The sequence below is a fragment of the Aotus nancymaae genome, unplaced genomic scaffold (assembly GCF_030222135.1).
Source record: "Aotus nancymaae isolate 86718 unplaced genomic scaffold, 86718_ANA_hifiasm-v0.15.2.pri h1tg000028l, whole genome shotgun sequence".
NCBI classification, from domain to species: Eukaryota; Metazoa; Chordata; class Mammalia; order Primates; family Aotidae; genus Aotus; species Aotus nancymaae.
Window position 1 is genome coordinate 1,827,881 of NW_026988441.1, and position 27,658 is coordinate 1,855,538.

At 53.6% G+C, this 27,658-nt stretch overlaps 1 protein-coding gene across 1 annotated transcript; it reads right to left on the bottom strand.

Moving 5' to 3' along the window:
* Positions 1 to 156: 156 nt before the first annotated feature.
* Positions 157 to 21,649, bottom strand: CACNG8 (calcium voltage-gated channel auxiliary subunit gamma 8; the record flags this gene model as incomplete). Its single annotated transcript, XM_021666493.2, has 4 exons — positions 157 to 932; positions 3,384 to 3,524; positions 5,277 to 5,360; positions 21,310 to 21,649. Coding segments are annotated over 4 exons (1,341 nt in total), but the record flags the coding sequence as incomplete, so codon positions are not given.
* Between the last annotated feature and the right edge of the window lie 6,009 nt (positions 21,650 to 27,658).

Below are 27,658 nucleotides of genomic sequence, written 5' to 3' on the forward strand. Positions count from 1 at the left end.
AGGAGGAGGGGGGCGGGAAGGGGGGACGGGGGCGGGCCCAGCAGTCTCCAGCGCGCTCACGGGGGACAGCGGGGGCGCCCCCGACCCCGGCAGCCTCGATGCACGCGCGCCCGCGCACGCGCCCCGGACACGCCCCTCGGCTCCCCTGCCGCGCGCCTACACCGGCGTGGTTTTCCTGTTGAGCGTGTTGGTGTTGGAGGCGGCGGCCTCCTTGGCCAGGGTCCCGGGGGCGGGCGCGGCGGGCGCGGGGGGCGCGGGGGGCGCGGGCGCGGCGGGCGGCCCGGTGACAGTGACCGTGACGCCGCCGCCCGCCTCCTTGGGGAAGGCGTTGTGCAGCGTGAGGAAGCCGGACGCCCCCCCGCGGTCCCGCTCGGCGCCCGCCCCGCCGCCGCCGCCGCCGCCACCCCCGCCGCCCCCCGCCGCGCCGCCGCCGCCGCCGAACGCCCCCACGGCGCCGCCGCCGCCGGCCCCCGCCAGCCCCGCGGCCACGCTGCCCTTGGAGGGGTCGCGGCTGAGCGTGTACATGGAGATGTCCGTGGAGGCGAAGCCCGGGCCCCCGGGGCCGCCGGGAGACGCGTCCCGCGACGGCGACGGCTCGCTGGAGCGGGAGCTAGAGCGGGAGCGGCGGCGGTAGCGGAAGCGGTAACTGGGCAGACGGAGGATGGCCGAGGGGCCGCTCCCGCCACTGCCGCCCGCGCCCCCGCCGGCCTTGAGCAGGTCCGAGCGAGACTGGCAGTGCGCCTCGCGGCTGCGCTCGATGTAGATGTTGACGGCCAGCACGCCGATCACCTCGGCCAGGATGAACGACAGCCCGCCGAAGTAGAAGGACCAGCCGTACGAGTAGTGGTTCTTCTTCTCCTCGTCCCGCTTCGGGCCCGGCTCGCCCGCGTTGGCCGAGATGTACACGATCACGCCGATGATGTTGCTCAGGCCTGGGCGGGGACGGTCAGACGGGAGCCTCGAGGCCACCCCCGGCCCCGGCCCCGCCCCCGCCCCGGCCCCGGTCCGCCAGCGCCAGCGGGCCCAGGCACCTCCCCCCGGCGCGTCTAGGCCCCACCCAGGAGTGGGCTAGACCCTGTCCCGGATCTGGCTGGCCAAGTCCTGCCGAAAGTGAACGGAACTCCCCGCCCGGTGCTCCAGGCGCTGCCCTGCCGGTTAAGGTCCAACTCAGAGGGCTCCGGCCCAGTCCCAGCTAGCCCAGCCCCGGCTGATCTAAACCCCCTCCCCCAGGTGGTGGAGAGCCGCCTATGGTCCAGACCGCATCATGCGTGGTCCTGGCCCCGATAGGCTTGAGCACCCCCACAGATGGTCTCAACCCCAGGTGGTCCAGAACCTGCCCTGGATGGTCCAGGTCCTGCCCCCATAGCCTAGCGGCTCCGCCCCACCTCCCCCCCCCCACCCCCGTGCTGGTCTAACCCAGCCCTGGCTGGTCTAAACTAAGCCCCAGCTGGTCTGGGACCCCACCCCCCACCCCCAAGTGGTCTAGGACCCCAAATGGTCCAGACAACATCCTACATGGTCCTGGCCCTGGCTGGTTCAAGTCCCATCTCAGAGTCTAAACTCCACCCCAAGGTGGCCCAGGCCTTGCTCTGAATGGTTCCGACATGGCCCTGGATGGTCCAGGTCCTGCCCCGGGAGAGCCCAGGCCCCACCTCTGCTGGCCTAACCCAGCCCAGGCTGGTCTAAACTCAGCCCTATGTGGTCTAAGACCCACCCCTAGACGGTCTGGGCTGCCCCCACTTGGCATAAAACCCACTCCTCTAGCTGAGGTCCCACCTTTGCTGGTCTAAACCCTACCTGGCTGATGGTAATCCACCGCAGCTAGTCCAGGCCCTGCTCTGACTGGTCTAAAACCCACATTTGATGAGTTTCCAGGCCCTGCCCTAGTTATTCTAACGCCACCCTTAACGTTATAAACCTGGGTTTTCCCCAAGCCCCGCCTCTCTGCTCCTTTGAACTCTGTTAATGATACCATCCTGCTGTGACCAGGCCCTGCCTATCACTTACCTAAACTCTCTCTTCATCATATAATTCCTGCGGGAGTATCCATTCTAGGCCCTCCCCTGCTGGTCAAAAATTTGCCCTTGATAAAGCAGGCCCCGACTTCTACTCTAGGCCCACCTCCAGTTTACCAAACCCCGCCCCATGCAGCTCTTGGCCAGGGCCCTCCCTGGTCCCAGGTGCCGCTACTCTGGACTTTCAGGTCCTCCAAGCCCCAAACTTTGCAGATCTAGACCCATCCCCAAAGCATAACCTGCTCTTCTTCTTCTTTTTTAAGATGGAGTTTCGCTCTTGTTGCCCAGGCTGGAGTGCAATGGCGCGATCTCAACTCACTGCAACCTCCGCCTCCCGGGTTCAAGCAATTCTGCCTCAGCTTCCAGAGCAGCTGGAATTACAGGCGCGCGGCACCACGCCCGGCTAATTTTTTATAGTTTTAGTAGAGACGGGGTTTCACCATGTTGGCCAGGCTGGTCTCCAACTCCTGACCTCAGGTGATCCGCCCGCATCGGCCTCCCAAAGTGCTGGGATTACAGGCTTGCGCCACAGCGCCCGGCCATCCTGCTCTTTAAATATGCAAAGCCCTCCTTCTTCTCTGTATTCTACTTCTCCAAAAAAGCTCTGCCCCCTGGAATTTCCCAGTGCTACTCATGCAGGGTAGAAAGGGGGTCTTACCCCTTCATGTCGTGCCGCTTGAGTGTTCCAGTCCTAGCTCTCTGCTCGTCTAGGCCCTAACTCTTGAGACGGCCAATCCCAGATACTGCCTGGCTTTGGTCAGCATCTGGCTTGAATCAGCCAGATTGACTCTCTGTGCCCTTAAGGACATAACCCCTCCCCTTCTGGCTTTTCCAGGCAGCGCCCCGTCTTTTCTAGCCTCTCCTTCTCCAAATGGCAACGGGCATGGGCCCGATTCAGTCTCCCTAGTCCAACCCCTTTAGTTTTCACTTCCCGGGACGGTTTCCCAGGACCAGCCCCAACTCTTGGATCCACCAAGGTTTCCTAAGGGGCGCGCCCAGATAACTTTCTCCCTCTCCTGGGCCCGCCCTCCAAGGCCCAGCCCCGCCTCTCTAGCCTCTAGAGCCCAATTCTGTCTCGCGGTCCCACCCCCTCCCCCAGCTCCTCCCCTTCCGTCTCCAGGACGGCTGGTTTAGGATCTTAAGCGCTCGGCGTCTTACGTGCCAGGCACCTGTCTGTGCTGGTTCCCTCCTGGGAAGACGTCGCGAAGACTACACCCACCTTACCCAGCGGGTGGCGATGGAGCTTGGGGACCGCCTAGGAAGGCTCCGGGCCCCCGGGGGTGCTCGGGGCAGGGTGGCTTTGTACACACACACACACGTGCGCGCGCAGGTAGGCCACCCCCGCCGCCCCCTCCCTCTGCCTCTCACCTGCTGCCACGAACAGGATCCCTGCGCCCAGAATGATGTTCCTCTTGGACTTGTAGACGCGAGAGGCCGCCACGCACACACCCCCGAGCAGCAGCAGGATGGCGCTAAGGATGGGGAAGATGCTGGAGGCCCGGACGACCCCTGCGGGAGAGGAAAGAAAGGAAAAGGAGCGAGAGCCAGGGCGGTCAGAGGCGGCCGCCTGCACCCCCTTCCCGGCCCCCCATCTTGCGGTGCCTCCTGCCAGTTCTGTCCTCCTCCCTCTCCGGCTCTCTTCTGTGTGTTTCATTTTACTGTTGCCTGATTCTCTCTCCTGTTTTTAAAATTTCTCTATTTCTCGGTCTGATTTCCTTTCCCTTTTTTTCTTTGTCCTTTTCTTTCTACTTCGGACTGTTTTTTCTCTCTCCAGGAATATTTTTCTCCCTCTTTTAACCACTTTGCCGGGTTTTCTCTCAACTTCTCCATGAATCCTCTCCCTTGCTTTCTTTCTCGTCCCTCCCTTCCTCTCGTCTGCCAATTTCTTTCTCCATATCCCGCAAATCACTTACCACCTCTCTCCACACCCCCCTCCCATTTTCTGCCTCGCTTCATCGGTCTGGTTTTTTCTCTCTCTCTACCTTCCTTCTTCCCTCCCCCTCCCTTTTCTACCAGGCTGAATCTATTTCTGAGTTTCTCTTCCCTTCTCTCCCTGCTCCCTCCCTCGTTTTATTGCTTGGCTTCATCTTTCTGGGTCTGTCTCCCCTCTCTCTTCCTATCTTCCTGGCCTCATCTGTCTTCCTACCCACCCCCCACCCCTTTCTGCCTGGCCTCATCTGTCTTCCTAAGTCCCCCCTCTTTTTTTCTGCCTGGCCTCACCTATCTTCCTAGCTCTCTCCACCCTCTTTTTCTGCCTGGCCTTATCTAAGTCCCCCCTCTTTTTTTCTGCCTGGCCTTACCTATCTTCCTAGGTCTCCCCCGTTTTTCTGCCTGGCCTCATCTGTGTTCCTAAGTACCCCCTCTTTTTTTCTGCCTGGCCTCACCTATCTTCCTAGGTCTCCCCCGTTTTTCTGCCTGGCCTCATCTGTCTTCCTAAGTCCCCCCTCTTTTTTTCTGCTTGGCCTCACCTATCTTCCTAGCTCTCTCCCCCCTCTTTTTCTGCCTGGCCTCATCTGTCTTCCTAGGTCTCTCCCCCTGTCCCTTTTTCTGCCTGGTCTCTTCTATCTTCCTGGGTCTCTCTCCCCTCCTTTTCTGCCAGGCTGCTTCTATCTTCCGGGTTTCTCTTCTCTCCACTCCCTTCCTCTTTCCCTCCCTCCCCACTCCCCTTAGGCCTGGCTTTCTCTAGCTGAGTCTCTCTCCCCCCCGCCCCCCCCCCCCCGCCCCGCTTCTCTCTTTCTCTGCAGTCCTTCCTTTCCACCCACCCCTAAAACCCCAGGCAACCAGATTTTGCAATTTCGGAACCTGGCTGAGGCCGCAGCCAATCATCACTTAGGATTTGCCGCGTTCTCGGGGTAGCTACCAATGGCAACACAGGCTTTCCCAGCCGGCTCCCGGGAGTGGCCCGTCCCCGCCGCAGATTGCCCCACAGCCTGGGGCGCGGCGGCCAATCCTAGCCCGGGAATCCACAACCAGTCACGGCGGAGAGTCGCCGCGAGGGCCCGAGAGAGCAAGGCAGCCAATCGGCGTCCAGGATCCTCCCTCAGCCCGCCCCAAGGTGAGAGGAGGGGGCGGGAGCAAGAGCACGCAGCCAATCGGGAACCAGAGGATCTCACCATCTGGACTCGGATTGGCTGGGAAGCTAAACCTCGGCGTGTCGATCCAAGTGCCGGGGTCCTAGTCCCTTCTCCGGGCTCCCTCCCCGACGCCCTCCAGGCCCCGCGATTTCCCCTCTCCCCACGTCTGTCCCGGACCCCCACGTACGGAGTAGATACTCCGCGCTGTCGTGGTCGTAGTCCGTATCCTCCGGGAAATGATTGATCTTCACGCAGACGCCTCTTTTCAACCCTGGAGGAGCGGGGAGGGCAGTGGTGGGGGCAGGTACTTCAGGGTTGGGGGCTGGGCAACCCCACTGACAACCGACCCTGCCCTTCCCCCAAATTCCTTCTCTCTGGGCTGCTTGGGAGACCGCAAGTCCTGGCTCCTGAGCCCGACTCGTGATATGGGACAAACTTTCAACTTCCCTGGTGTCAGTTTCCCCGCCTGTTAAAGAAAAGAAGAAAAGCAAGAAAAAAACCCCAAAGTCTAACAACTTTCCAGAACTCACGGCAAGGCCACGGGACCTTGGCCCTCTAAGCTGGGCTCAGTTGCTCCAGCACTCTGGAGTTCGACTCCCACCTCTGTAAGAAAGAGGGTATTGTTGGCTTCAACAATACCAAGGCGCCTTTCCACCTCTAAATTGGTTGAAAAGTCTAGAAATGCGTGGGAAAAAAAAGGGATGCAGAAGACGATGAGGACTACATTTCCCATGAGGCCCTGTGAAGTCTGGAGTCCAGTTGTGGGAAGAGCAGCCGCAGTGGATCATGGGAGTTGTAGTCTCCAGTCCTGCGTGGAGAGAGCCGGCGGGAGGCAGGAGGTAGAGAGAGAGAGGGAGAAGTTCGTCTGTTTCTGCAGGGAACCTGTAACCTTCTGGAGAGAGATGGAGTGGTTGAAGGAAGCAGAGGTGTGTGGAGGGGATGGAGTATACCTCTAGGGGTCACGCAGCCTCATCTCCATCCCCTCCTAAGATGCCTATCCTCATCTATCTGCTCATTCTTGGGAACAGTTAAAGTTTTACTACCTCTAGCACATAGCTGGAGAAAAAATTAAAACTATAAAAAAATGTGGTTTCCTCAACTGCCCAGCTCTGTCCAGTTTTGCAGTCCTCTACCCACGCTGTGGAACATTCTGCTCACATTCCTTGCTGATGTAGTGCTTACCTGCAGCAGGCAGTTCAGGAGGCACCTTCTTTAGGAAGCTTTCCCTAGACACACACAGACAAACACACACACACACACACACACACACACACACACAAACACACTCATTCCTCCCACCAAACTTGGGTCCGTTTCCTGCTCTTAGGTGCCCCGTGGGACATGCATTAGTTGATAGATGATCATCTTTGTCCTTGGCAAGCTGGGAGTTCCTGGAGGGGGTAGGGCATGGGAGTCCGATTCCTCTGTGTGCCAGCATTTCTTGGCACTAGGCCTGGCACATAGGAGACCTCAAGAAATGAAGGTTGAGGCCAGGCACGGTGGCTCATGCCTGTAATCCCTGCACTTTGGGAGGCCAAGGAGGATGGATCACTTGAGGTCAGGAGTTCGAGACCAGCCTGGCCAATATGGTGAAACCCCATCTCTACTAAAAATACAAAAATTAGCTGGGTGTGGTGGCGGGCGCCTGTAATCCCAGCTACTCGGGAGGCTGAGGCAGGAGGATCTCTTGAACCAAGGAGGCGGAGGTTGCAGTGAGCCGAGATTGCACCACTGCACTCCAGCCAGGGGACAGAGGGAGACTCCATCTCAAAAAGGAAAAAGAAAGAAATGAGGGTTGAATGAAGAATGAATGAATGAATATAAGCATAGCAGAAGGAGAGAACAGAGGCAGACCATGGCCAGCAAAGGAAAGTAGGGGAAAGAATAGGGATAAAGGAGGAACTAGGAGGAATCAATACAAAGGGAGTAATACTGCCATGGGCTAACATGCGTTGGGTGCTTCCCAGGTGGGCCGACTCATCTGATGCTCCCAAGAGTCCTATGAAACATCATGTGGTCTGTGTCTTATGGTGGCCAAATGTTAGACATTGGAGCGTCTCCTTTTTTTTTTTTGAGACAGGGTCTCCCTCTGTTGCCCCAGTTTGGAGTGCAGTGGTGCAATCTCGGCTCACTGCAACCTTCCCCTCCTGGACTCAAGTGATCCTCCTGCATCAGCCTCTCGAGTAGCCGGGACTACAGGCTCATGCCACCATACCCAGATAATTTTTGCATTTGTTGTAAAGACAGGGTTTCTCCATGTTGCCCAGTTTGCCCAGGCTGGTCTCAAACTCCTGAGTTCAGGTGATCTGCCTGCCTGGACCTCCTAAAGTGCTGGCATTACAGGTGTGAGCCACCGTGCTGGCCTCCACCACTTCCTTATTCTGCGTCCTTGCTGGTGTTACATAGGCCGACTTGCTTCAGTATCCCCACCTATAAAATGCAGAGAACAGCCGAGCGTGGTGGCTCATGCCTGTAATCCCAGCACTTTAGGAGGCCAAGGCAGGCAGATCATGAGGTCAAGAGATTGAGACCATCCTGGCTAACAGGGTGAAACTCCATTTCTACTAAAAATGCAAAAATTAGCTGGGCGTGGTGGTGCGCGCCTATAGTCCCAACTACTCAGGAGGCTGAGGCAGGAGAATCGCTTAAACCCAGGAGACAGAGACTGCAGTGAGTCAAGATCAAGCCACTGCACTCCAGCCTGGCGACAGAGCAAGACTCTGTCTCAAAGCAAAACAAAACAAAACAAAAAAAAATACACAAAGAACAGGACCTACCTCATGGGACTGATATGATGGACTGGGTCCAGGTGGAGATTTGGCACTTTGCCTGGAACACAATTAAGTGCTCAGTTGATAGCAGTTGATATATGGCACCCATTACCCAGATGTGGAAACCGAGGCACAGAAAGGGGTCATTTCACAGCTGATGAATGGTGGCAGCAAAACTCAAACACATGTCATGAATGTGAGCATCTGGGCTGTTCAACACTGTATTACCAGCACCTAGAACAGTGCCCAGTACATACTGAATGCTTAGTAAGTATTTCTAATGAAAGAATGAATTAATGGGCCAGGTGTAGTAGCTCATGCCTGTAATCCCAGCACTTTGGGAGGCCAAGTTGGGTGGATCACCTGAGGTCAGGAGTTTGAGACCAGCCTGACCAACATGGTAAAACCCCATTGCTACTAAATATATGAAAGTTAACTGGGTGTGGTGGTGCACACCTGTAGTCCCAGGTACTTGGGAGGCTGAGGCAGGTGAAGTGTTTGAACCTGGGAAGCAGAGGTTGCAGCAAGCTGAGATCATGCCATTGCACTCCAGCCTGGGTGACAGAGCAAGACTGGGTCTCAAAAAAAAAAAAAAAAAAATGATTGAATGGGCCACAAGCACATGAAAAGATGTTCAATTTCACTAATTGCTAGCGAAATGCAATGAAAACCACAATGAAATACCATCTCATATCCTTTAGCATGGCTACTACTAAAAATTAATATCCTGGACACGGTGGCTCATGCCTGTAATCCCAGCACTTTGGGAGGCTGAGGCAGGTGGATCACTTGAGGTCAAGGAGTTCAAGACCATCCTGGCCAACATGGTGAAACCCTGTATCTACTAAAAATACAAAAATTAGCCAGGAGTGGTGGCGCACGCCTGTAGACCCAGCTACTTGGGAGGCTGAGGCAGGAGAATCGTTTGAACCATGGAGGCAGATATTGCTGTGAGCCAAGATCACACCACTGCACTCCAGCCTGGCGACAGAGTGAGTCTCCGTCTCAAAAATAAATAAATAACAAGTGTTGTGAAGGATGTGGAGAAGTTGGAATCCTTGTGCACTGATGGTAGAAATGTGAAATGGTGCAGTGGCTATGGAAACAGTACAGAGCTTCCTCAAAAAACTAAACATAGGGCCGGGCGCGGTGACTCACGCCTGTAATCCCAGCACTTTGGGAGGCCAAGGCGGGTGGATCATGAGGTCAAGAGATCGAGACCATCCTGGTCAACATGGTGAAACCCCATCTCTACTAGAAATACAAAAAATTAGCTGGGCATGGTGGCACGTGCCTGTAATCCCAGCTACTGAGGAGGCTGAGGCAGGAGAATTGCCTGAACCCAGGAGGCGGAGGTTGCGGTGAGCCGAGATCACGCCATTGCACTCCAGCCTGGGTAACAAGAGCGAAACTCCGTCTCAAAAAAAAAAAAACAAAAAAACACTAAACATAGGCTCATCATATGATCCAGCAATGCCACTACTGGGGATAGACCCAAAAGAATTAAAAGCAGGGACTCAAACAGATATTCATACACTCATCTTCATAGTAGCACTGTTCACAATAGCCAAAAAGTGGGAATACCCAAATGGCCGTGGACAGATGAACGGATAAACAACATGTGCTATATACATGGAATATTATTCAGCCTTAAAAAGGGAATTATGATACATGCTATAAACATAGAAAAACCTTGAGGACATTATACAAAGCTAAATAAGTCAGTAACAAAAAGACAAATACTGTATGATTCCACTTATATGAAATACCTGGAATAATCAAATTCATAGACACAGAAAGTAGCACGGTAGTTGCCAGGCTGGAGGGTGTGGGGATGTGGAGTGATTTAACGGGTACAGAGTTCCTGTTTTGCAAGATGAAAGAGTTCTGGAGATTGGTTGCAAAGCAACATGAGTGTACTTACCACTACTGAAATGCATACTCCAAAATGATGAAGATGGTAAATTTATGTGATGTATAATTTACCACAATTTTCAAAATGAATGAATGAATGAATGAATGAGCAAATGAGTGAGTGAAAATACTACTCCCATGTGCAAACTCTTACCCATCAGCACATCCACCATAGTGTGGTAGGTATGATTATGAACTCGAGGTCCCTCCTTTTTTTTTCATTTTTTTTTTTTTTTGAGACGGAGTCTCACCGTCACCCAGGCTAGAGTGCGGTGGCATGATCCCGGCTCACTGCAACCTCTATTTCCTGGGTTCAAGCAATTCCCCTGCCTCAGCCTCCCGAGTAGCTGGGACTACAGGCACCCACCACCACACCCGGCTAATTTTTCTATGTTTAGTAGAGATGGTGTTTCACCATGTTGGCCAGGCTGGTCTCAAACTCCTGACCCTGTAATCTGCCCGGCTCAGCCTCCCAAAGTGCCGGGATTACAGGCATGAGCCATCGTGCCCAGCCTGGTCCCTCCTTTCTTGAATGGGATCATAGTAGTTCCCTCAAAACATTAGTGATAATTAAATGAGACTGAGCATGTAAACCACATGCCACATTGAATCGCTGACCAGGTTAGCGGTGACGGTCATTATAACTAGCCCTGACTGATCGCTAACCATGCACCACGTACTGCTCCAAGCATTGGACAGGTGGTTAATAACTCGCTCAGGCCCTAGGACAATCCCTGGGAGGTAGGCAGCAACAGCATCCTTGCTTTACAAATCAGGAGACTGAGGCAGAGAGCTGAAGAAGTTGCCCAATGCCCCGTAGGGGGTGAGTGAAGGGGAGGAGTTTCCTTCCAGCACAGCTCGGTTTGGGAGGTCAGCATATTTAAGACAGTAGAGCCTGGTGGCTATGGGGGTTACTGACCATAGGCTCTGAATCCAGCTCTCTGGACACACATCCCAAAGCACCACTTCCCAGCTGTGTGGGTTTGGAACTGGATTTCCCTGAGCCTCTGCTGTCTCCTTGGGAAAATGAGGACAGTAGTGTGACTTTACAGGCTTCAGTGAGATTTCAATGAAAGTTAGGCACAGAAGACCGGGCGCAGTGGCTCACGCCTGTAATCCCAGCACTTTGGGAGGCCAAGGCAGGTAGATCACCTGAGGACAGGAGTTCAAGACCAGCTTGGCCAACATGCTGCAACCCCGTTTCTAGTAAAACTACAAAAATTAGCCAGGTATGGTGGTGCATGCCTGTAATCCCAACTGCTCCAGAGGCTGAGGCAGGAGAATCACTTGAACCTGGGAAACGGAGGTTGCAGTCAGCCAAGATCATGCCATTGCACTCCAGCCTGGGTGACAAGAGCGAAACTCCCTCTCAAAAAAAAGAAAGTAAGTAAGTTAGGCACAGAAGACCGGGCGTAGTGGCTCACGCCTGTAATCCCAGCCTTTGGGAGGCTGAGGTGTGTGGATCACCTGAGGTCAGGAGTTCAAGACCAGCCTGGCCGACATGGTAAAACCCCACCTCTACTAAAAAATACAAGTTAGCCTGGCGTGGTGATGGGCGCCTGTAATCCCAGCTCCTCAGGAGGCTGAGGCAGGAGAATCGCTTAAACCCGGGCAGCAGAAATTGCAGTGAGCAGAGATTGCGCCAGTGCACTCCAGCCTGGGTGACAGAGCAAGACTGTCCCAAAAAAAAAAAAAAAAAAAGAAAGTTAGGCACAGAATACACAGTAGCGAAGCCTGGTGCCACCGATCATGCTAGGAGCTTTTCCTGTGCATGGACGGTGATGTCGTGACCCTGAATCTCCCCCAGGGCCTTCTTAGTGCAGACCTGGGCATGCGAGGGTTAAGACCCATGGAGAACTGGGATCCAATGTGCTGGGCCCCTCACATGCTGGGAGGTCCAGACTGAGTCACTTCCCCTTGCTGGCCACCAGATTCCTGCCAATAATACGTTCCCCCGGCAAAATGGCACGCACTTCATGAGATAATAAGTCAGGCAAAGTGCTAGTGGAGAAGTTTTCTGTAGTCGGCGCTAATAAATAGGCTGTGGGTCCAGATGCTCGAGCCCTGAGAGAGGACCCCGGGTGCGGCCGAAATCCCTGAGGAGGGGCACAAGCTGGGCTCTCCCATGCAGACGCCCCCAGCTCCCAAAGCTGGAAATGTGGCAATGGAGAGGTTCTGTGAGGGTAAAAGATGCACTGAGTTTCAGACTCAGGATGGGGAAGAAAAGAGAGAGGGAGAGAATGTGTAAGATTTCATTAATAATTTTTATATGGATTATTACATCTTCAAGTGAGAATATCTTGGCTATTGTGGGGTTAAATAAAATATTAAGTTAGGGCCGGGCGTGGTGGCTCATGCCTGTAATCCAAGCACTTTGGAGGCCAAGGCGGGTGGATCACCTGAGGTCGGGAGTTCAAGACCAGCCTGACCAACATGGTGAAACTCCATCTTTAAAATAAATAAAATTTAAAAAATATTAAGTTCACCTGTTCCTTTTTATTTATTTTAATATAGCTACTAGAACATTTTAAATTTTTGTTTCATTTTGTTTTGAGGCAGGGCCTCCTCTGTCACCCAGGCTGGAGGGCAGTCGCACAATTATAGCTCACTGCAGCCTCGACATCCTGGGCTCAGAGAGTCCTTCTGCCTCAGCCTCCCAGTAGCAGGGACTACAGGGATGTACCACCATGCCCAACAAATTTTTAATTTTTTTATGTTGCCCAGGCTGGTCTTGAACTTCTGGACTCAAGCAGTCCTCTCACCTTACCTCCCAAAATGCTGGAATTACCAGCGTAAGCCACTGGCCCAGCCTTGTGTTATATTTCTTCTTTCTTTTCTTTTCCCTCCCTCCATCCCTCCCTCCCTCCCTCCCTCCCTCCCTTCCTTCCTTCCTTCCCTCCCTCCCTCTTTCTTTTCTTTCTTTCTCTTTCTTTTGAGATGGAGTCCTACTCTGTCACCCAGGCCTGAGTGCAATGGCACTATCTCAGCTCTCTGCAACCTCCACCTCCCGGGTTCAAGCGATTCTCCTCGCTCAGCCTCCTGAGTAGCTGGGACTCCGGGTGAGCTCCACTACGCCTGGCTAATTTTTGTATTTTTAGTAGAGATGGGATTTCACCACATCAGCCAGGCTGGCCTCGAACTCCTGACTTCAAGTGATCCACCCACCTTGGCTTCCCAAAGTGCTGGGATTACAAGGCGTGAACCACTGGCCCACTCTTCTGTTATATTTCTATTGTGAAGTGCTGGGACTCCTGGGTTAATCAGAGTAGAGGGGATCAGGGCTTGGTCACATTAGAATTCCTAACAATGATAAGGAGAAGAACAGCAGAGTGACAACACAAATGCATCTCTATCATCTAGTTCTTCCTCTGTGCCTGCTAGTCTTTGAAATGCTTTACTTATATTAGCTCATTGATCCCTCCTCGCCCTGTGTTAGGGTCTATTAGGGTTCTCATTTCCCTGATGATGGAATGGAGACACAGCAAGATTAAATATAAGGCCAGGGTCACGATGCTGGATGCAGCAGACGAGAGGCAAACCCAGTCAGTCTTATTTCTCAGAATTTGTTTCTTTTTCTTTCTCTTTTAAGAGTAATATGGGGCCAGGCATGGTGGCTCATGCCTGTAATCCCAGCACTTTGGGAGGCTGAGGCAGGCAGATCACTTGAGGTCAGGAGTTCAAGACCAGCCTGGCCAACATGGCAAAACCCCGTCTCTACTAAAATCATAAAAAATTAGCCGGATGTGGTGGCAGGCGCCTGTAGTACCAGCTACTCAGGAGGCTGAGGCAGGAGAATTGCTTTAGTCTGGGAGACAGAGGTTGTGGTGAGCCGAGATGGTGCCACTGCACTACAGCCTGGGCGACAAAGCAAGACTCCATCTCAAAAAGAAAAAAAAAAAAGAGTAAAGTGGGCCAAGGCAGGCAGCTTACTTGAGGTCAGGAGTTTGAGACCAGCCTGGCCAACATGGTGAAACCCCATCTCTACTAAAAATACAAAAATTAGCCAGGTGTGGTGGCGGGTGTCTGTAATCCCAGCTACTCAGGAGGCTCAGGCAGGAGAGTTGTTTGAACTCTGGGAGGCAGAAGTTGCAGTGAGCCAAGATTGTGTCACTACACTCCAGGCTGGGCAACAAAGTGAGACTCCGTCTCAGAAAAAAAAAAAAAAAAAAAGAGGCCGGGCGCAGTGGCTCATGCCTATAATCCCAGCACTTTGGGAGGCCGAGGCGGGTGGATCACGAGGTCGAGATCGAGACCATCCTGGTCAACAAGGTGAAACCCCGTCTCTACTAAAAAACACAAAAAATTAGCTGGGCATGGTGGCACGCGCCTGTAGTCCCAGCTACTCGGGAGGCTGAGGCAGGAGAATTGCTTGAACCCAGGAGGTGGAGGTTGTGGTGAGCCGAGATCGCACCATTGCAATCCAGCCTGGGTAACAAGAGTGAAACTCCGTCTCAAAAAAAAAAAGAAAAAAGAGAGAGACAATAAAGTGAAAGCAAGTGTTTGTGTTTTTGTTTTTATATTTGTTTTTTTCAACTGAAATGGAGTCTTGCTCTGTCGCCCAGGCTGGAGCATAGTGGTCCGATCTCGGCTCACTACAACCTCTGCCTCCCGGGTTCAAGCGATTCTCCTGCCTCCGCCTTCCGAGTACCTGGGGTTACAGGCGCCCGCCACCATTCCCGGCTAATTTTTTTGTACATTTAGTAGAGACAGGGTTTCACCATGTTGGCCAGGCTGATCTGGAACTCCTGGCCTCAGGGGATCCTCCCACCTCGGTCTTCCACAGTGCTGGGATTACAGACATGAGCCACCACTCTCGGCCGAAAGCAAGTTTATCAAAGAAAGTAGGGGAGTAAAGAATGGTTGCTCCTTAGGCAGAGCAGCCTCGGAGCTTGTTTCAATCATTACACGCTACTGCATCTTTCAGACAGACCCCAGAGGGAGATGGGGATTGAGCCCAAGAGTTCCCAGGGACACAGTGACGGCAGGAGGCAATGACTTAGGGAGGTCCAGTTTCTACACCCCTGCAGCCACGATGGGCTGAAAGAAAGTGGATTTGTTGCTTTGCTCTCCTAGAAAAGCAGACAGACCTGGATTCAAATCCAGATGCTGGGCTGGGCGTGACGCTTCATGCCTGTAATCCCAGCACTTTGAGAGGCTGGGGCGAGAGGATTGCTTGAGCTCAGGCATTCTAGACCAGGTTGTGGTGAGGGCAATGTGGTAAGACCCCATCTCTAAAAAAACAAAAACAAATCAGAAACAAAAACAAATTCAGACCCTACTGCATATTAGCTGTGTGACCTTGGGAAACTCACTTCACCTCTCTGAGCCTTCACTTCTTCTTCTAGAAGATGGGAATAATAAAAGTACCAGCCAGGCATGATAGCTCATGCCTGTAATCCCAGCACTTTGGGAGGCCGAGGTGGGTAGATCACCTGAGGCCAGGAGCTCGAGACCAGCCTGGTCAACATGGTGAAACCCCTTCTCTACTAAAAGTACAAAAATCAGCCGGGGGTGGTGGGTGCATGCCTGTAGTCCTAGCTACTCAGGAGGCTGAGGCAGGAGAATCGCTTGAACCTGGGAGGTGGAGGTTGCAGTGGTCAAGATTGTGCCACTGCACTCCAACCTGGGCGACAAAGTGAGACTCTGTCTCCCAAAAAATAAAATAAATAAATAAATAAAGTACCTACTTCGCAGGGTTATTGTGAGCCTCTTGCAATGAACGACAGTTACAAGAACAACAGAGTCACCGGGCCCAGCGGCTCACGCCTGTAATCCCAGCTCTTAGGGAGGCAGAGGCGGGAGGCTAGCCTGAGCCCAGGAGTTTGAGACCTGCCTGGGCAATATAGCGAGACCTCGTTGTCACCAAAAAGGGAGAAAAAAGACAAAAAATAATAAGTGTAAGAACAACGAAGTGAGCCTTCATTCCTCCCCTCTTTGAAACACGAACTTCCTTTGGCTTCTAGGACATCCAGTGACCTGTTTTTCCCCAAACCTGTGGCCAGTCCTTTCTCAACCCCTTCTGGTGACTTTTCACGGCCCTCACCTTTTAACAGTGGACTGGCCCAAGGCTTAAGCATTCAACGAGATTTTATTATTTCTGTTTTTTGTGTTTGTTTTTGAGATGGGGTCTTGCCCTGTTGCCCGGGCACTGGAGTGCAGTGGCATAATCACGGCTCACTGCAGCCTCAACTTCCTGGGTCTAAGCAATCCTCCCACCTCAGCCTCCTGAGCAGCTGGGATCACAGGCACACACTAGCACTCCTAGCTAATTTTTAAATTAGACCTTATAGAGACGAGGTCTCTCTATTTTGCCCTGGCTGGTCTCGAACTCCTGGGCTCAAGCAGTCTTCCCGCCTTGGGGTCCCAAAGTGCTGGGCTTAGAGATGTGAGCCACTGCACCCAGCCGTCTCTTCTCTAAGTGACTCCATCATCTAATCCATCTGTGTGGTGATGCTCCTCAAACTGATATCTCCAGCCGGGCCTCTGGCCTCACATATCATATCTCTAACAACCTACATCAATGGTCAACAAACTACAGCTCACGAGCCAAATCCAGCTAAGAGTGGGTTTTATGTGTTTTTAATGATTGAGAAAGTAGCCAAGAGGAAGATGATTTCGTGGCACATGAAAATGACATGGAATGCAATTTTTTTTTTCTTAGACGGAGTCTCTCTCTGTCACCCAGGCTAGGGTACAGTGACATGATCTTGGCTCACTGCACCCTCCGCCTCCTGGGTTCAAGCGATTCTCCTGCCTCAGCCTCCCAAGTAGCTGGAACTACAGGCACGCGCCACCATGCCTGGCTAATTTTTGTATTTTTAGTAGAGGTGGGGTTTCACCATGTTGGCCATGCTGGTCTCGAACTCCTGACCTCAAGTGATCCACCTGCCTCTGCCTCCCAAAGTGCTGGGATTACAGGCATGAGCCACCGCGCTAGGTGAAATTCAAAAAACTTTTTTCTTTTGAAAATGGCCCCAAATGTTAAAACGCACGCTTCGAATGAAGAGATCCCCTCAAACAGGCTTTGTGTGAGCAACATGGCTGTTTATTCACCTGGGTGCAGGTGGGCTGAGGCTGAAAAGGGCGTCAGCCGAAATTCAGATTTTAGTGTCCGTAAATGAGGTCTCACTGGAACACAGCCACGCTCAGTTCCTTACGTACTGTCTCGGTTGTTTCCATGAGTAGTTGTGATAGAGACTGTCTGCTCCACAGAGCCTAAAATCTTTCCTATACGGCACTTTGCAGGCCCTTCACTGCGCTGACCTCTCTCCTAGATGTTATCTGTTAACGGGTATCATACATTTAACATGTCCAGAACAGAGCCCATGATCCCTCTTCTTCATAACAAACTTGATAAGAGAAAATAAAAGAAATAAAATAGCTGCTGTTTCATCTTATGAATGGCTTGCCTGTTCTCAGGAGTTCAGGCCAAAGCCTTAAAGTGGTAATTCTCAACTTGGGGTAATTTTTTTCTCCCAGGGCACAGTCAACAGTGTTTAGAGACAATTTACAATTTTGGTTGTCACGACTGGGAAGGGTGCTGCTGGCATCTAGTGGGCAGAGATCAAGGCTGCTGCCCAGCGTCCTACAATGGATCGGATGGCCCCCTCCACATGGAATTATCCACCCCAAAATATTAACCATGCTGCAGTGGAAAATCCCTGCTTTGGAGACACCCCTGGCTCTTCTCTCTCACATCCTACCACTGCTCCATCAGCAATTCCTGCCCACAGTAGCTCCAGAATATACTAAGAGTTCAAACAACTTCCCAAACGCTCCTGCCCCCACCTCGATGAGCCTCTTGTTCCCTCATTTGCCTTCCCCTTGGTCATCTGTCAACACAGCAGCAAGAGCCATGCTGCAAAAACGTAAGTCTTCTTTTTCGTAAGAAGGTTGTAAGGTTCTTGTGACTTCTCTGCTCAAGAACCTTCAGTGGCTCCCATCTCTGAATATAAAGCAAAGTGCTTTCTGGGATGTATAAGAAGCTGTGAGTCCGGGCACAGGGGCTCACACCTATAATCTCAACACATCGGGAGGCTGAGACAGGAGGATTGCTTGAGGCCAGGAGTTTGAGACCAGCGTGGGCAATACAGTGAGACCCTGTGTCTACAAAATACAGTGGCATGTGCTTGTAGTTCCAGCTATTTGGGAGGCTGAACCCAAGGGGATGGCTTGGGTTCAGGAGTTTAAGGCTGCAGTGAGCTATGGTCTTACCACTGCACTCCAGCCTGGGTGACAGAACAAAGCCCTAACTAAAACAAACAAACAAAAAACAGAACCTGGCCAAGCGCCTGTAATCCCAGCAGTTTGGGAGGCCTAGGCGGGCCAATCACTTGAGGTCAGAAATTCGAGACCATCCTGGCCAACATGGTGAAACCCTGTCTCTAATAAAAATACAAAAATTAACTGGGCATGGTGGAGCACACCTGTGATTCCAACTACTTGGGAGGCTGAGGTATGAGAATCGCTTGAACCCGGGAGGCCGAGGTTGCAGTGAGCCGAGATCATGCCATTGAACTCCAGCTTGGGTGACAAAGCAAGACTCTGTCTCTAAATAAATAAAGAAAGAAAATAATTTTTAAAAGGCCGGGCATGGTGGCTCACACCTGTAATCCCAGCACTTTGGGAGGCTGAGGCGGGCAGATCACCTGAGCTCAGGAGTTCCAGACCACCCTGGGCAACAGAGTGGAAGGTAAAACCTTGTCTCTACTAAAATTGAAAAAATTATCTGGGTGTGGTGGCACATACCTGTAGTCCCAGCTACTCGGGAGGCCGAGGCATGAGAATCGCTTGAGCCCCAAGGCGGAGGTTGCAGTGAGCCAAGATCGCGCCACTGCACTACAGCTTGGTCTACAGAGTGAGACTCTGTCTCAAATAATGATAAAAATAAGAAGAATACAGAACCTGTGGGATGGGGGTCCTGTTCCCCCTAGGCCTGTTGGACCTCCTGCTACTACAATCCCCACCACCCACTCTGCCCCGGTCACACTGACCTCCCACTGGCTTGGTCAACACACAGGCACACTCCCTCCCACCTCAGGGACTCTGCACCTGCTATTCCTACAGCCTGAAGCATTTCCTCCAGATAGCCACAGCCTCCATCTCTCACTTCCTTCAGACCTGCATTCAAATGTCACCTGCTCAGGGGAGTTTTCCCTAGATTCCTTATCTACTTCCCACGGGGAATCCTGACACCCCCCATCCCCCCACCCCTTTTCCTCCTTAGCACTCAGTTCTACCTAACATCCTAAATGTTGACTTGATTTACCTCCATTATTGTCTGTCTCTCCCTCTAGAATATAAGATATATAAGGAGAGGGGTTTCTGTCTGTTTTCGACTGCTGTAGCCCCAGAATCCAGAACAACACTTGGCACATAGTATAAACTCAATACAAATGGGATATTGAATGAATGAATGAATGAATGAATGGCATCCTCACTAGATGCCACGAGTTATCCTAGGGGTTTCATGATGTGAGCCCTCACACTTGGCTCTGTGCCTGGTGCTTGGTCAGGCCAGTGAATGGACATGAACTCAGACTTCCACAGGAGAGGAAAACAGCATCACGAGAACCATGGGAGGAATGGGAGGCAATGGAGTGGATGGAGGTGACTGTGGGGGAAATGGAGGCCCCCAGCTGCTGCTCAGATCCGGCCCATCGTGGTCAGGGTAGAACGCAGGCTTGCATTAGATCTTCCGATCGCTCAGAAGAAGCCGGAAATTGGAACTACAATGGGAAGCCTCCCTATTTTTAACTGTTGGCAATGGATTCAGATTTCGCTTTCAGTTTTAAACACTTTGTACACTAGGCAGAGCACATCTGCGGATCCCATCCATGGGATTGGAGTTCTGCTCTTGGCTCTGCCCTTTTCTCAGCTGGGTGACCTTGGGCAAGTGGCTTCACCTCTCGGAGCCTCAGTTTACCCATCCCCAACAGGGAGGTGGTCCCCACCTCATAGGATTAAATAACATTCCTGGCTTGTCATGAGCGCACAGCAAAATAGAGGAAGAAGGGACAGAAGAAACAGAGGGGGGTGAAAAAGAGAAGCAAGAGATTTCAATCTTTTGGTCGAAGGGGGCATCAGGATGGCTGGTTCCACTCCATGTGGCAGACAAGGGCTGTGAGGCTGGGGTGCAGGGGGAAGATAGTGGTCACATGGTGGGGGCAGATAGGCAGCAGGACTGGCACCCAGGACTCCTGCTTCCCAGCCCCGCAACTCCATGACACTCAGGAAAGAAATACTGATGCTAAGAGTGGGAGAGAGAAGGGGTTGGTGCAGGAGAGGGCAAGGGTCTTGGAGAAGAGGGCGAGTCAAGAGCCAGGGAGCCGAGCTAGGAGAGAAGCTGTGAGAGGGAGAACTGGACAAAGAGGAAAAGAATCAAGGCAGAGATGCGAGGAGGTAGCAGGGTCAGGAGCCAGGAGCCTTAAAGTGACTAAGAGGCATGGAGTCAGGAAGACGTCAAAGAAGGCGCGAGCAGAGGAAAAGGAAGTGGAGCCCACTACAGGAAAAGGAGGAAGGGATCAGGGTAGGAGGCTGGAGGGCATCCTGGTGGGAGAGACAGGGGAAGGGCACTGATGGGCAGGGGAAGATCTACGGGAGGAGAATCACAGGCAGAAAGGAGAGCAGCTCATAAGCGATAGTGAAATAAGGCAGGAAGTTTTAGGAGAGCAGCGGCCAAATAGAAGGGGAAAGAGATGGAGACCTGGAGACTGGGCCATGGATGGGGCGGGAGAGGCAGGGGAATTCAGAGGACTGGGGTAAGACGCCATGGGGCACCAGGCAGAGGAAATGAAGGGGCAGGTGGAATGAAGAGCAGGTCAAGATGAACTGAGGGGAGAGGGAAAAAGAGGCTGCCGGGTGCATCCCAGCACCTTGGAGGCTGAGGCAGGAGGCTCTCTTGAGCCAAGGAGCTGGAGACCAGCCTGGGCAACACAGGGAGACCTCATCTCTACAAATAATGAAAAAAATTAGCTGGGCACAGTGTCTCATGCCTGTGGTCCCAGCTACTCAGGAGGCAGAAGTGGGAGGATGGCTTGAGTCCAGGGGGTGGAGGCCGCAGTGAGCTGTGATTGTGCCACTGTACTCCAGCCTGGGCGACAGAATGAGACCTTGTCTTGAAAAAAAGGGGGCGGGGAGGAGAAAAGGCACAGGGCAGCTGGAGGAAATGAAACAGGAGGAGCCCCAGGTGCTGGAGAGAGGGAAGAAGGGAGGGGTGTGATGGGCACGGCAGGAGACAGGGACCAGGGAAAGACAGAAGAATAAGGGGTTCAGCGGAGAGGCAGGGCAACTAGGGGTTCAGCCTGGAGGCAGGGTGACCGGGCAGAGGAATTCCGCAGGAGGCCCAGACGCAGGGAGGAGTGGGGAGGAAAGGAGAGAAGGTCGGGGCGCTAATGGGAAGGCGCAGAAGCCCCTCAGACAGAGGACGAAGGGTGCCCATGGGGGCCCCAGGATCAGGGAGAGGCAGCCCCGGGAGGCCCAGGGTCTCCGGGAGGGGAGCGGCGGGGGCTGCGGGCAGGGCCGCCCGCACCCTACCTTCCAAGCAGCAGATCCTCCAGAGCCCCGAGTGCGTGAGGCCGCCGGGGTCCTTCTTCTCCGAGGCGCCCCCGCCCCCGCGGTGGGGGGTCCCGTCGTCGCCGGCCGTGAGGTTGGTGGTGTTGCAGATGAGCGCGCGCGTGTAGAGCCAGTAGTCGGTGCTGATGGCGATGGTCATGAGGCCGAAGGCGGCGAAGGCGCCCACCGTCGTCAGCAGCACCTGCACCCCCTTCTCGCACCAGAGGCCCCGCTCTTCGTTCCAGCGCTTCAGCGACTCCAGTTTGACCACGGGCAGCCGGGGGGCCGTGGGCCACCACCGGGGCAGCGGGGGCGGGGCCGTGCCGGCGGCTGGGGGGGGTCACAGCGCAGGCAGAAGCGTGGGGGCCGGGGGCCGGCGGGGCGGGGGAGGGGGCGGCGAGGAGGCTGCGGCCGGGGACGGGGTCAGAGCACGGCCATGGTCGGCGGCTGGTGGAGGGCAAGGAGCAAGATCTCGGATTAGAGGAGAAGAAGGCACAGGTACCTCCCCCAGTCCCCGCCCCCCTTCCCCAAAATCCCTGCCTCAGCTCCAGAAACTCCTTCCACTCGGGTCTCTTCTGCTTTCCTTTCTCAAAAATATAATAAATAAATAAATAAATAAATAAATAAATCTCTCCACTTTTGTCTTCTGTCCAACAAAGTCATCCCACTAACCCCACTCGGAGAAATCCCCACCACCGCTCACACCCACAGCCCTCGCCCCCAGCCCCCGCTGGCTCCTCCTGGGTGAGCTCCACGGTCCTGATCGCCTGGGAAGCCACCCCACGGTGCCAAGCTCCAGGCCTCCTCCTCCCCAGGAGCCCCTGTCGCGTTCTTCCTTCCTTAGAGACCCCCAACCCATCACCATTCGGCCCCCACCAGTTCTCCCCACTCTTCCCCTGCAAGCCCCACCTCTCCACCTGCTAGAACCCCTTCCTGTCTCCCCAACTTCTTCCCCCTGAGCGTCTCCACAACTTAAGAATCCCCAGGAGCACCAGCTCCAAGAGAATAACCTCCGCGGGCCCCCTCCGCTCTGGGTTCTGTCATTCAGTCACCCCTAATGATCCCGTACAATTTCCTCTCCTTAGGAAAAAGAAAGTCTTCAACTAAAAAGGAAAACTTAAAAGGAGAAGGAGAAAAAAAAAATCCCAGTTGCCCCTCACGGTTTGTGCAACTCAGAGTAAGCAGACACCCTCAGTCAGCCTCCTCTGCCTGGAAGCCCTTTCCCGCCTCGGCAGCCTCCGACACACCTTGAAATCGCCCGAGGACCTTTACAGATTCGGATGTTTGCGCCCCACCTGAGAAAGTCCGACCTCACTGGGCTGCAGTGTGGCCTGAGCGTCTAAGTTTTTAAAAGCTCCCTGGGGAATTCTCATGCACCCAACGCCAGACCCACTGGTTTGCAAGATGCCCCCCATCTCCAGCCCATTCCCTCTCACAGCCCCCAGTGTCTCCCCACAATCTATTCACCCCCCCATCCATACTATGTCCTTACTCCAGGAAAAACTCCACTCTCTCTCTTGCTTAGAAGAGTCTTCTGAATCTTCCCCCCCCCTACAACTTAAACAAACTCATATCATAACCATCGTTTTCTCCTCCATTAAGAAAAATTTCCTCCATGAGTCCCACGGCATTTTCTACTCGAAGGAATGGCTTCCTCCAGACCCCAGATTTCTCTCCATTCAGGGGCGTTCCAATCTCTGCCCTGGACTCCCATAGCAGGGAGCACGCTGTACCTCACTCTGCCCGGCTTCCACCCACGGGTCCCTCTGCACTCACAGCATCTCCCACTGCCTCCAAATCCCCTCCTCGTCACCCTTCATCATTACATGGCAACTTCAGCACACAGGTTACCCCAACTCCAGACCCCTCCAACTCACTTCGAAACCCACTCTCTCCTCAACGTACAAGGAGGCATCCTCCCCAACTTCTCTTCCATCATGTAGAATTCCCTTGACTCACTTCCTCCTGCTCCACCGCTACGGATCCCAGCCTCTCCTCTGCCCAGGAAAATCTCCTCTGCAGGCCCCCACTGGCTTCCCTCCTTGGGAACACCCCCCAGTACTCCTCTCTGCGATGTCACCTGTACAGGAACACACACTGTAGCCCCTCACCTTCCTCCACATGCAGAAAGAGACTGTGTCCCTCCGAAAAATGTGATCCACAAGACTCCAACTCTCTTTTAAATGAGGAATACTTTCCCACTCTGCACCCGCTGCCCCGTGGTTCTTTCATTTCTGTCCTCCACATTCTCCCAGACCACCATGCCCCAGCCCCGTCCGTCCCCCTCACCCCAGCTGGCCTCGGGGCGTGTATTCCTTACTTGTTTCCACCACCGCTTCCTCAACTTCTTCCCTCAAACCCACTATAGTTAAGAGCCTGGAAACCTCAGAGGAAGGGGCAATTAAAAAAAAAAAAAAGAAGCTAGGTCCCAGTACGGGGTGACCTTGGCCTCCTGGCGGCTTCCCCGTCTCCACTGCCCCTCATCAGCTGGCCTCAGACTGGGGCTGCTCCCAGGAGGGGCTGTGGAAAGAGGTTGTCTATGGGGGGTGTCTCCATGGCAACTGGGCCCAGTGCCCCACACGCTGTGTTCCCTCCCCCACCTCAACTCGTCTGCCCACACACAGCCCTTCCTCAGGCCACAGTTCAGCAGCCGCTGGACCCGGCGTCCCCAGCCTCCCGGCCTCGGCGCGGCCCCTTCCTCTCCTCTCTGTCCACATGCTGAGTTTCCTCTCTTCTCGACCTCTTGGCCTGTTCTCCCGAATTGGTGCCCCTCACCACCAGCACAGCCACCTGCCCTGTCCTAATAGATCTCTGCTTTCAGTGGGGCTGAGTCTGTGACCCAGGCCCCTAACAACCTGGGATAAGAGGGGAAGAGGAGGGAAAGGAGGGAAATTCTCCCTCCGTCCAAAAAAAAAAAAAAGATTTGAAGATCTTTCCATTTTGTCAATTTGGGGGGCAATCTGGTTTTAGGGACTCTTTCTTTAGTCCACTGCTCAGCAGCTGCAAGGGAGAAGAGAACAGGGGACCCCCAATTCTAAAGCTTCCGGATCTGAGGGGTCACTATCCTTTCTCCTTCTGAAGGGGACCAGCTCTTTTCTCCAGAATTGGGGGGGGGCACAGAACATTAATTCTACTTCCACCCACCTCCGATTAATAAAAAGATCTGTCTCACCTCTGTTAACGATAGGTCAACTCTCCGATGCTCGGGGGAGGGGACTTCAAGCCCCCCCCGTTGGCACCCCCCCCAGAAAAGCCCTTTTGGCTCCCAATTCTTGCTGCTTCCCCCTCCCCCAGCAGTGAGGGACCCAGGCGTCCGACCTGGTTGGGGGGGGTGGAGATGAGGAGGCGTATGGGGAATGGGGGTGCTGAGGCCAGGCGGGGGCTGAGGGGCAGCTCTGAGCCTGGGCCCCAAGGGAGTGAGGGTCGGGATATATATATATATATATATATTTAAAAAAAAGGTGAGGAGACAATTTGGTTCTCGTGTCGCTGGGTAAAGTGCGGAGCTGGAGGACGAGAGGGAGGGAGTAGGGAGGGAGGGGGAGGGGAGCTGCTGAGGGATGGGGGAGCCTGGGAGAGGAGATGGATGGGGGAAGGGAAAGGGGGGGGCAGGGTCGAGTGGCAAAAGGAAGCCAGAGAAGAAGAGAGAGAGAGATCCAGAGCGGGAGGGAGAGAGACAGAGAGAGACGAGGAGAAACGGAAAGAGAGAGACCCAGAGACCGCGAAACAGGAATGGGGGAGGGAGAAATTTGGGGGAGGTAGCGGCTGGGAGCAGAAGGAAGTTGGAGAGACACACACAGAGAAATATCCAGAGAGAGAAGGGGACAAGGACTGAGACCCAAAGAGAGAAACCCAGGGGCTGGGGGAGGGGGTGAGGGAGGGCTGGGGTAAGGGGGGGGGTCAGGATCTGGGAAACAGAAGGAAAGAAGGGAGAGAGAGAGAGTCATCCAGAGAGGGGGGAGGAGGGACAGATGGGGAGAGACAGACAGAAAGAGGGAGACTGAGAGGATGGTGGGGGGAGAGGGGAGGAAATGGAGAGCCGGGAGGGAGAGAAATTGGGGATGGGGGCAAGGTCTTGGTGGAGAGAAGGAAGCTTTAAAGAGAGAAAAAGGTGCAGAGAGCGAGCGGGGGAGCAAGATAGTAAATGAAAGAAATTGAGGGTGGAAGGGTCTGGATGGCAGAAGGTACCTGGGGAAAGAAAGGCAGGTGCAGGAAGAGAAGAGGGAGACCCAGAGAGAGACAGACGGAGAGGGACTGACACAGGAAGAGACAGAGACCCAGAGAAACAGAGGCAGACACAGAGACTGGGGAGGCACCCGAAGGAAGCCCGGAGAAAATAGCGGGAGAGGGGTCGGGCCGAGATGCCCGGCGGAGGTCAGAGATGAAGGATCCCCCCGCCCCCTCCCGCGTCCCCGGCCCCATCCCTTCCCCCTCCCCCATTCCAATGCCACCACCCCCACCCCCACTAGCCTCCATCTCTCTTCAGCATCGCTTGCCGCCGCCACCGCCTCTTCCTGTCGTCATAGCAACAGGATCCAGGCGCCCAGCCAAGGCTGGCAGCGGCGGCCGGAAATGAGGGGAGGGCCTTTTCAAAAGGACCCCAGGAATGCTCCCTTTCCCAAAATCCAAGGGAAGGCGCAACTGCTCGGGGTCTTCCCACCGCTCCTCCTCCAAATGGCAAGGGCAAACATTCCTCACCCCCCCACCCCAAATAAAGCAATATTAAACTTACAACGTTAGCAAGCCTTTGACTTTCACCAACATTTTTTTCTCTTCTCATCCCCCTTCCCTCCCCTAGTTCAAACCTGTTGGGGAAGAAGGGGTGGAGTTAGATGACCCCCCCCATGGGGCTGGGGCCGGAACGAGAGTAGAATGCAAAAAGCTTGGGTGCAAATGTGTCTTAAAGAAACCCGTCTGGAATTGGGTAGGGTCTACGCAACAGTTTTGAGAAGCACGGATCTGTCCTTCTGGAACTAGCTAGTAGGTTGTGGGGGTGAAAGAGGAGTCTGAGATGAGGATCTGGAAGTTTGGTCTCGGGTCCGCATTTCACAGATGCCCCCTAGGCATCGTGTGACCTTGGACACAACACTTCTCCTCTAAACTCAGTTGCTCTTGGTTATGAAGGGGACAGAAGCCACCTCCCACTGAGTGAGAACATGGATGGGAAGGGGCCTTGCACATGGCTCCAGGCAAGCAGTTTTCCCAAGACTGGATTCTCATACGAATGTTATCAAAAGCTAAGGACTAGCCATGGCTGATGGGAGGCAGTTTGCATGCTTCACTTTGACTCTCTCACGGACTTCCTACGGAATCTTTGCAGTGTGGGCATCCATGTTCCCATGTTACTGATGAGTAACCTGAGGCTCTTGAGACATTACGGGTTATCGAGGTGGAGGGTGGCCAACAATAGGTGAAATTCATAGTCATTTAAGCCAACACACCTTTACTGCTCCCTCCAGGGGGCTGGCAGAAACCGCAATCACCTGTGTTCCCTCCAGCTATTTACCTAGTGTTTGCTCCCGCTGGTCTCTTCTCTTGGAGGGGCGGTATCTTTCAGTGCCCGGCATCTCACATTTCTACTGAAATTTAATTCTTGCCCTGCCCCATGGGGGAAAGTTTAGAGATGCATTCCAACACTCCTGGTTTAGAAGCAAAGAAACACAGCCCCCAAGGGAAGGGGCCTGGAATTCATTCGTTTCAGGAATAGTTGTTTATTTTCTGCTCTTTTGCTGGGTTTGTGGGGGGTGGGGGGGAGTACATCAGCAAACAGCGATGAGAACCGATATAAACTGGACATTTAATATTACAGACTCCAAGGAGCCTGAGGGTGCTGGCTCCACCTTCGGAAGACGTGGGTTCTGTTAGCAGCCCCCACTTTAAAGATGTGAAGACTGAGACTGAGAGGTAAGTTGCATTGGAGGAAATCGGTCAGGACGTCAGACTCCAGAGCCTGTGCTGGTGTAATTACACTGATGAAACTACGAAGATGATTTTTAAAAGTCAGAGTTTCCCAGCCTCAACACTGCCGACATTTAGGCTGGATAATTTTTTGTTGTGGAGGCTGTCCTGTGCATTGTGGAATGCTGAGCAGTACTCCTCGCCTCTATCCACTAGATGCCAACAGCACCTCCAAATAGCACCCTAAAAATAGCATTTGGGGACAACCAAAAATGTCTTCAAACATTGCTCAATGTCCCTGGGGGAACAAAATCACCCCTAGTTGAGAACTGTGAAATTATACGAATTAGCAACTGAGGGGACCTTCTTTATTTTAAATGAAAATATATTTCCCAGTCTAATCAATATAGGCTCATGGTTTAAAAAAAAAAAA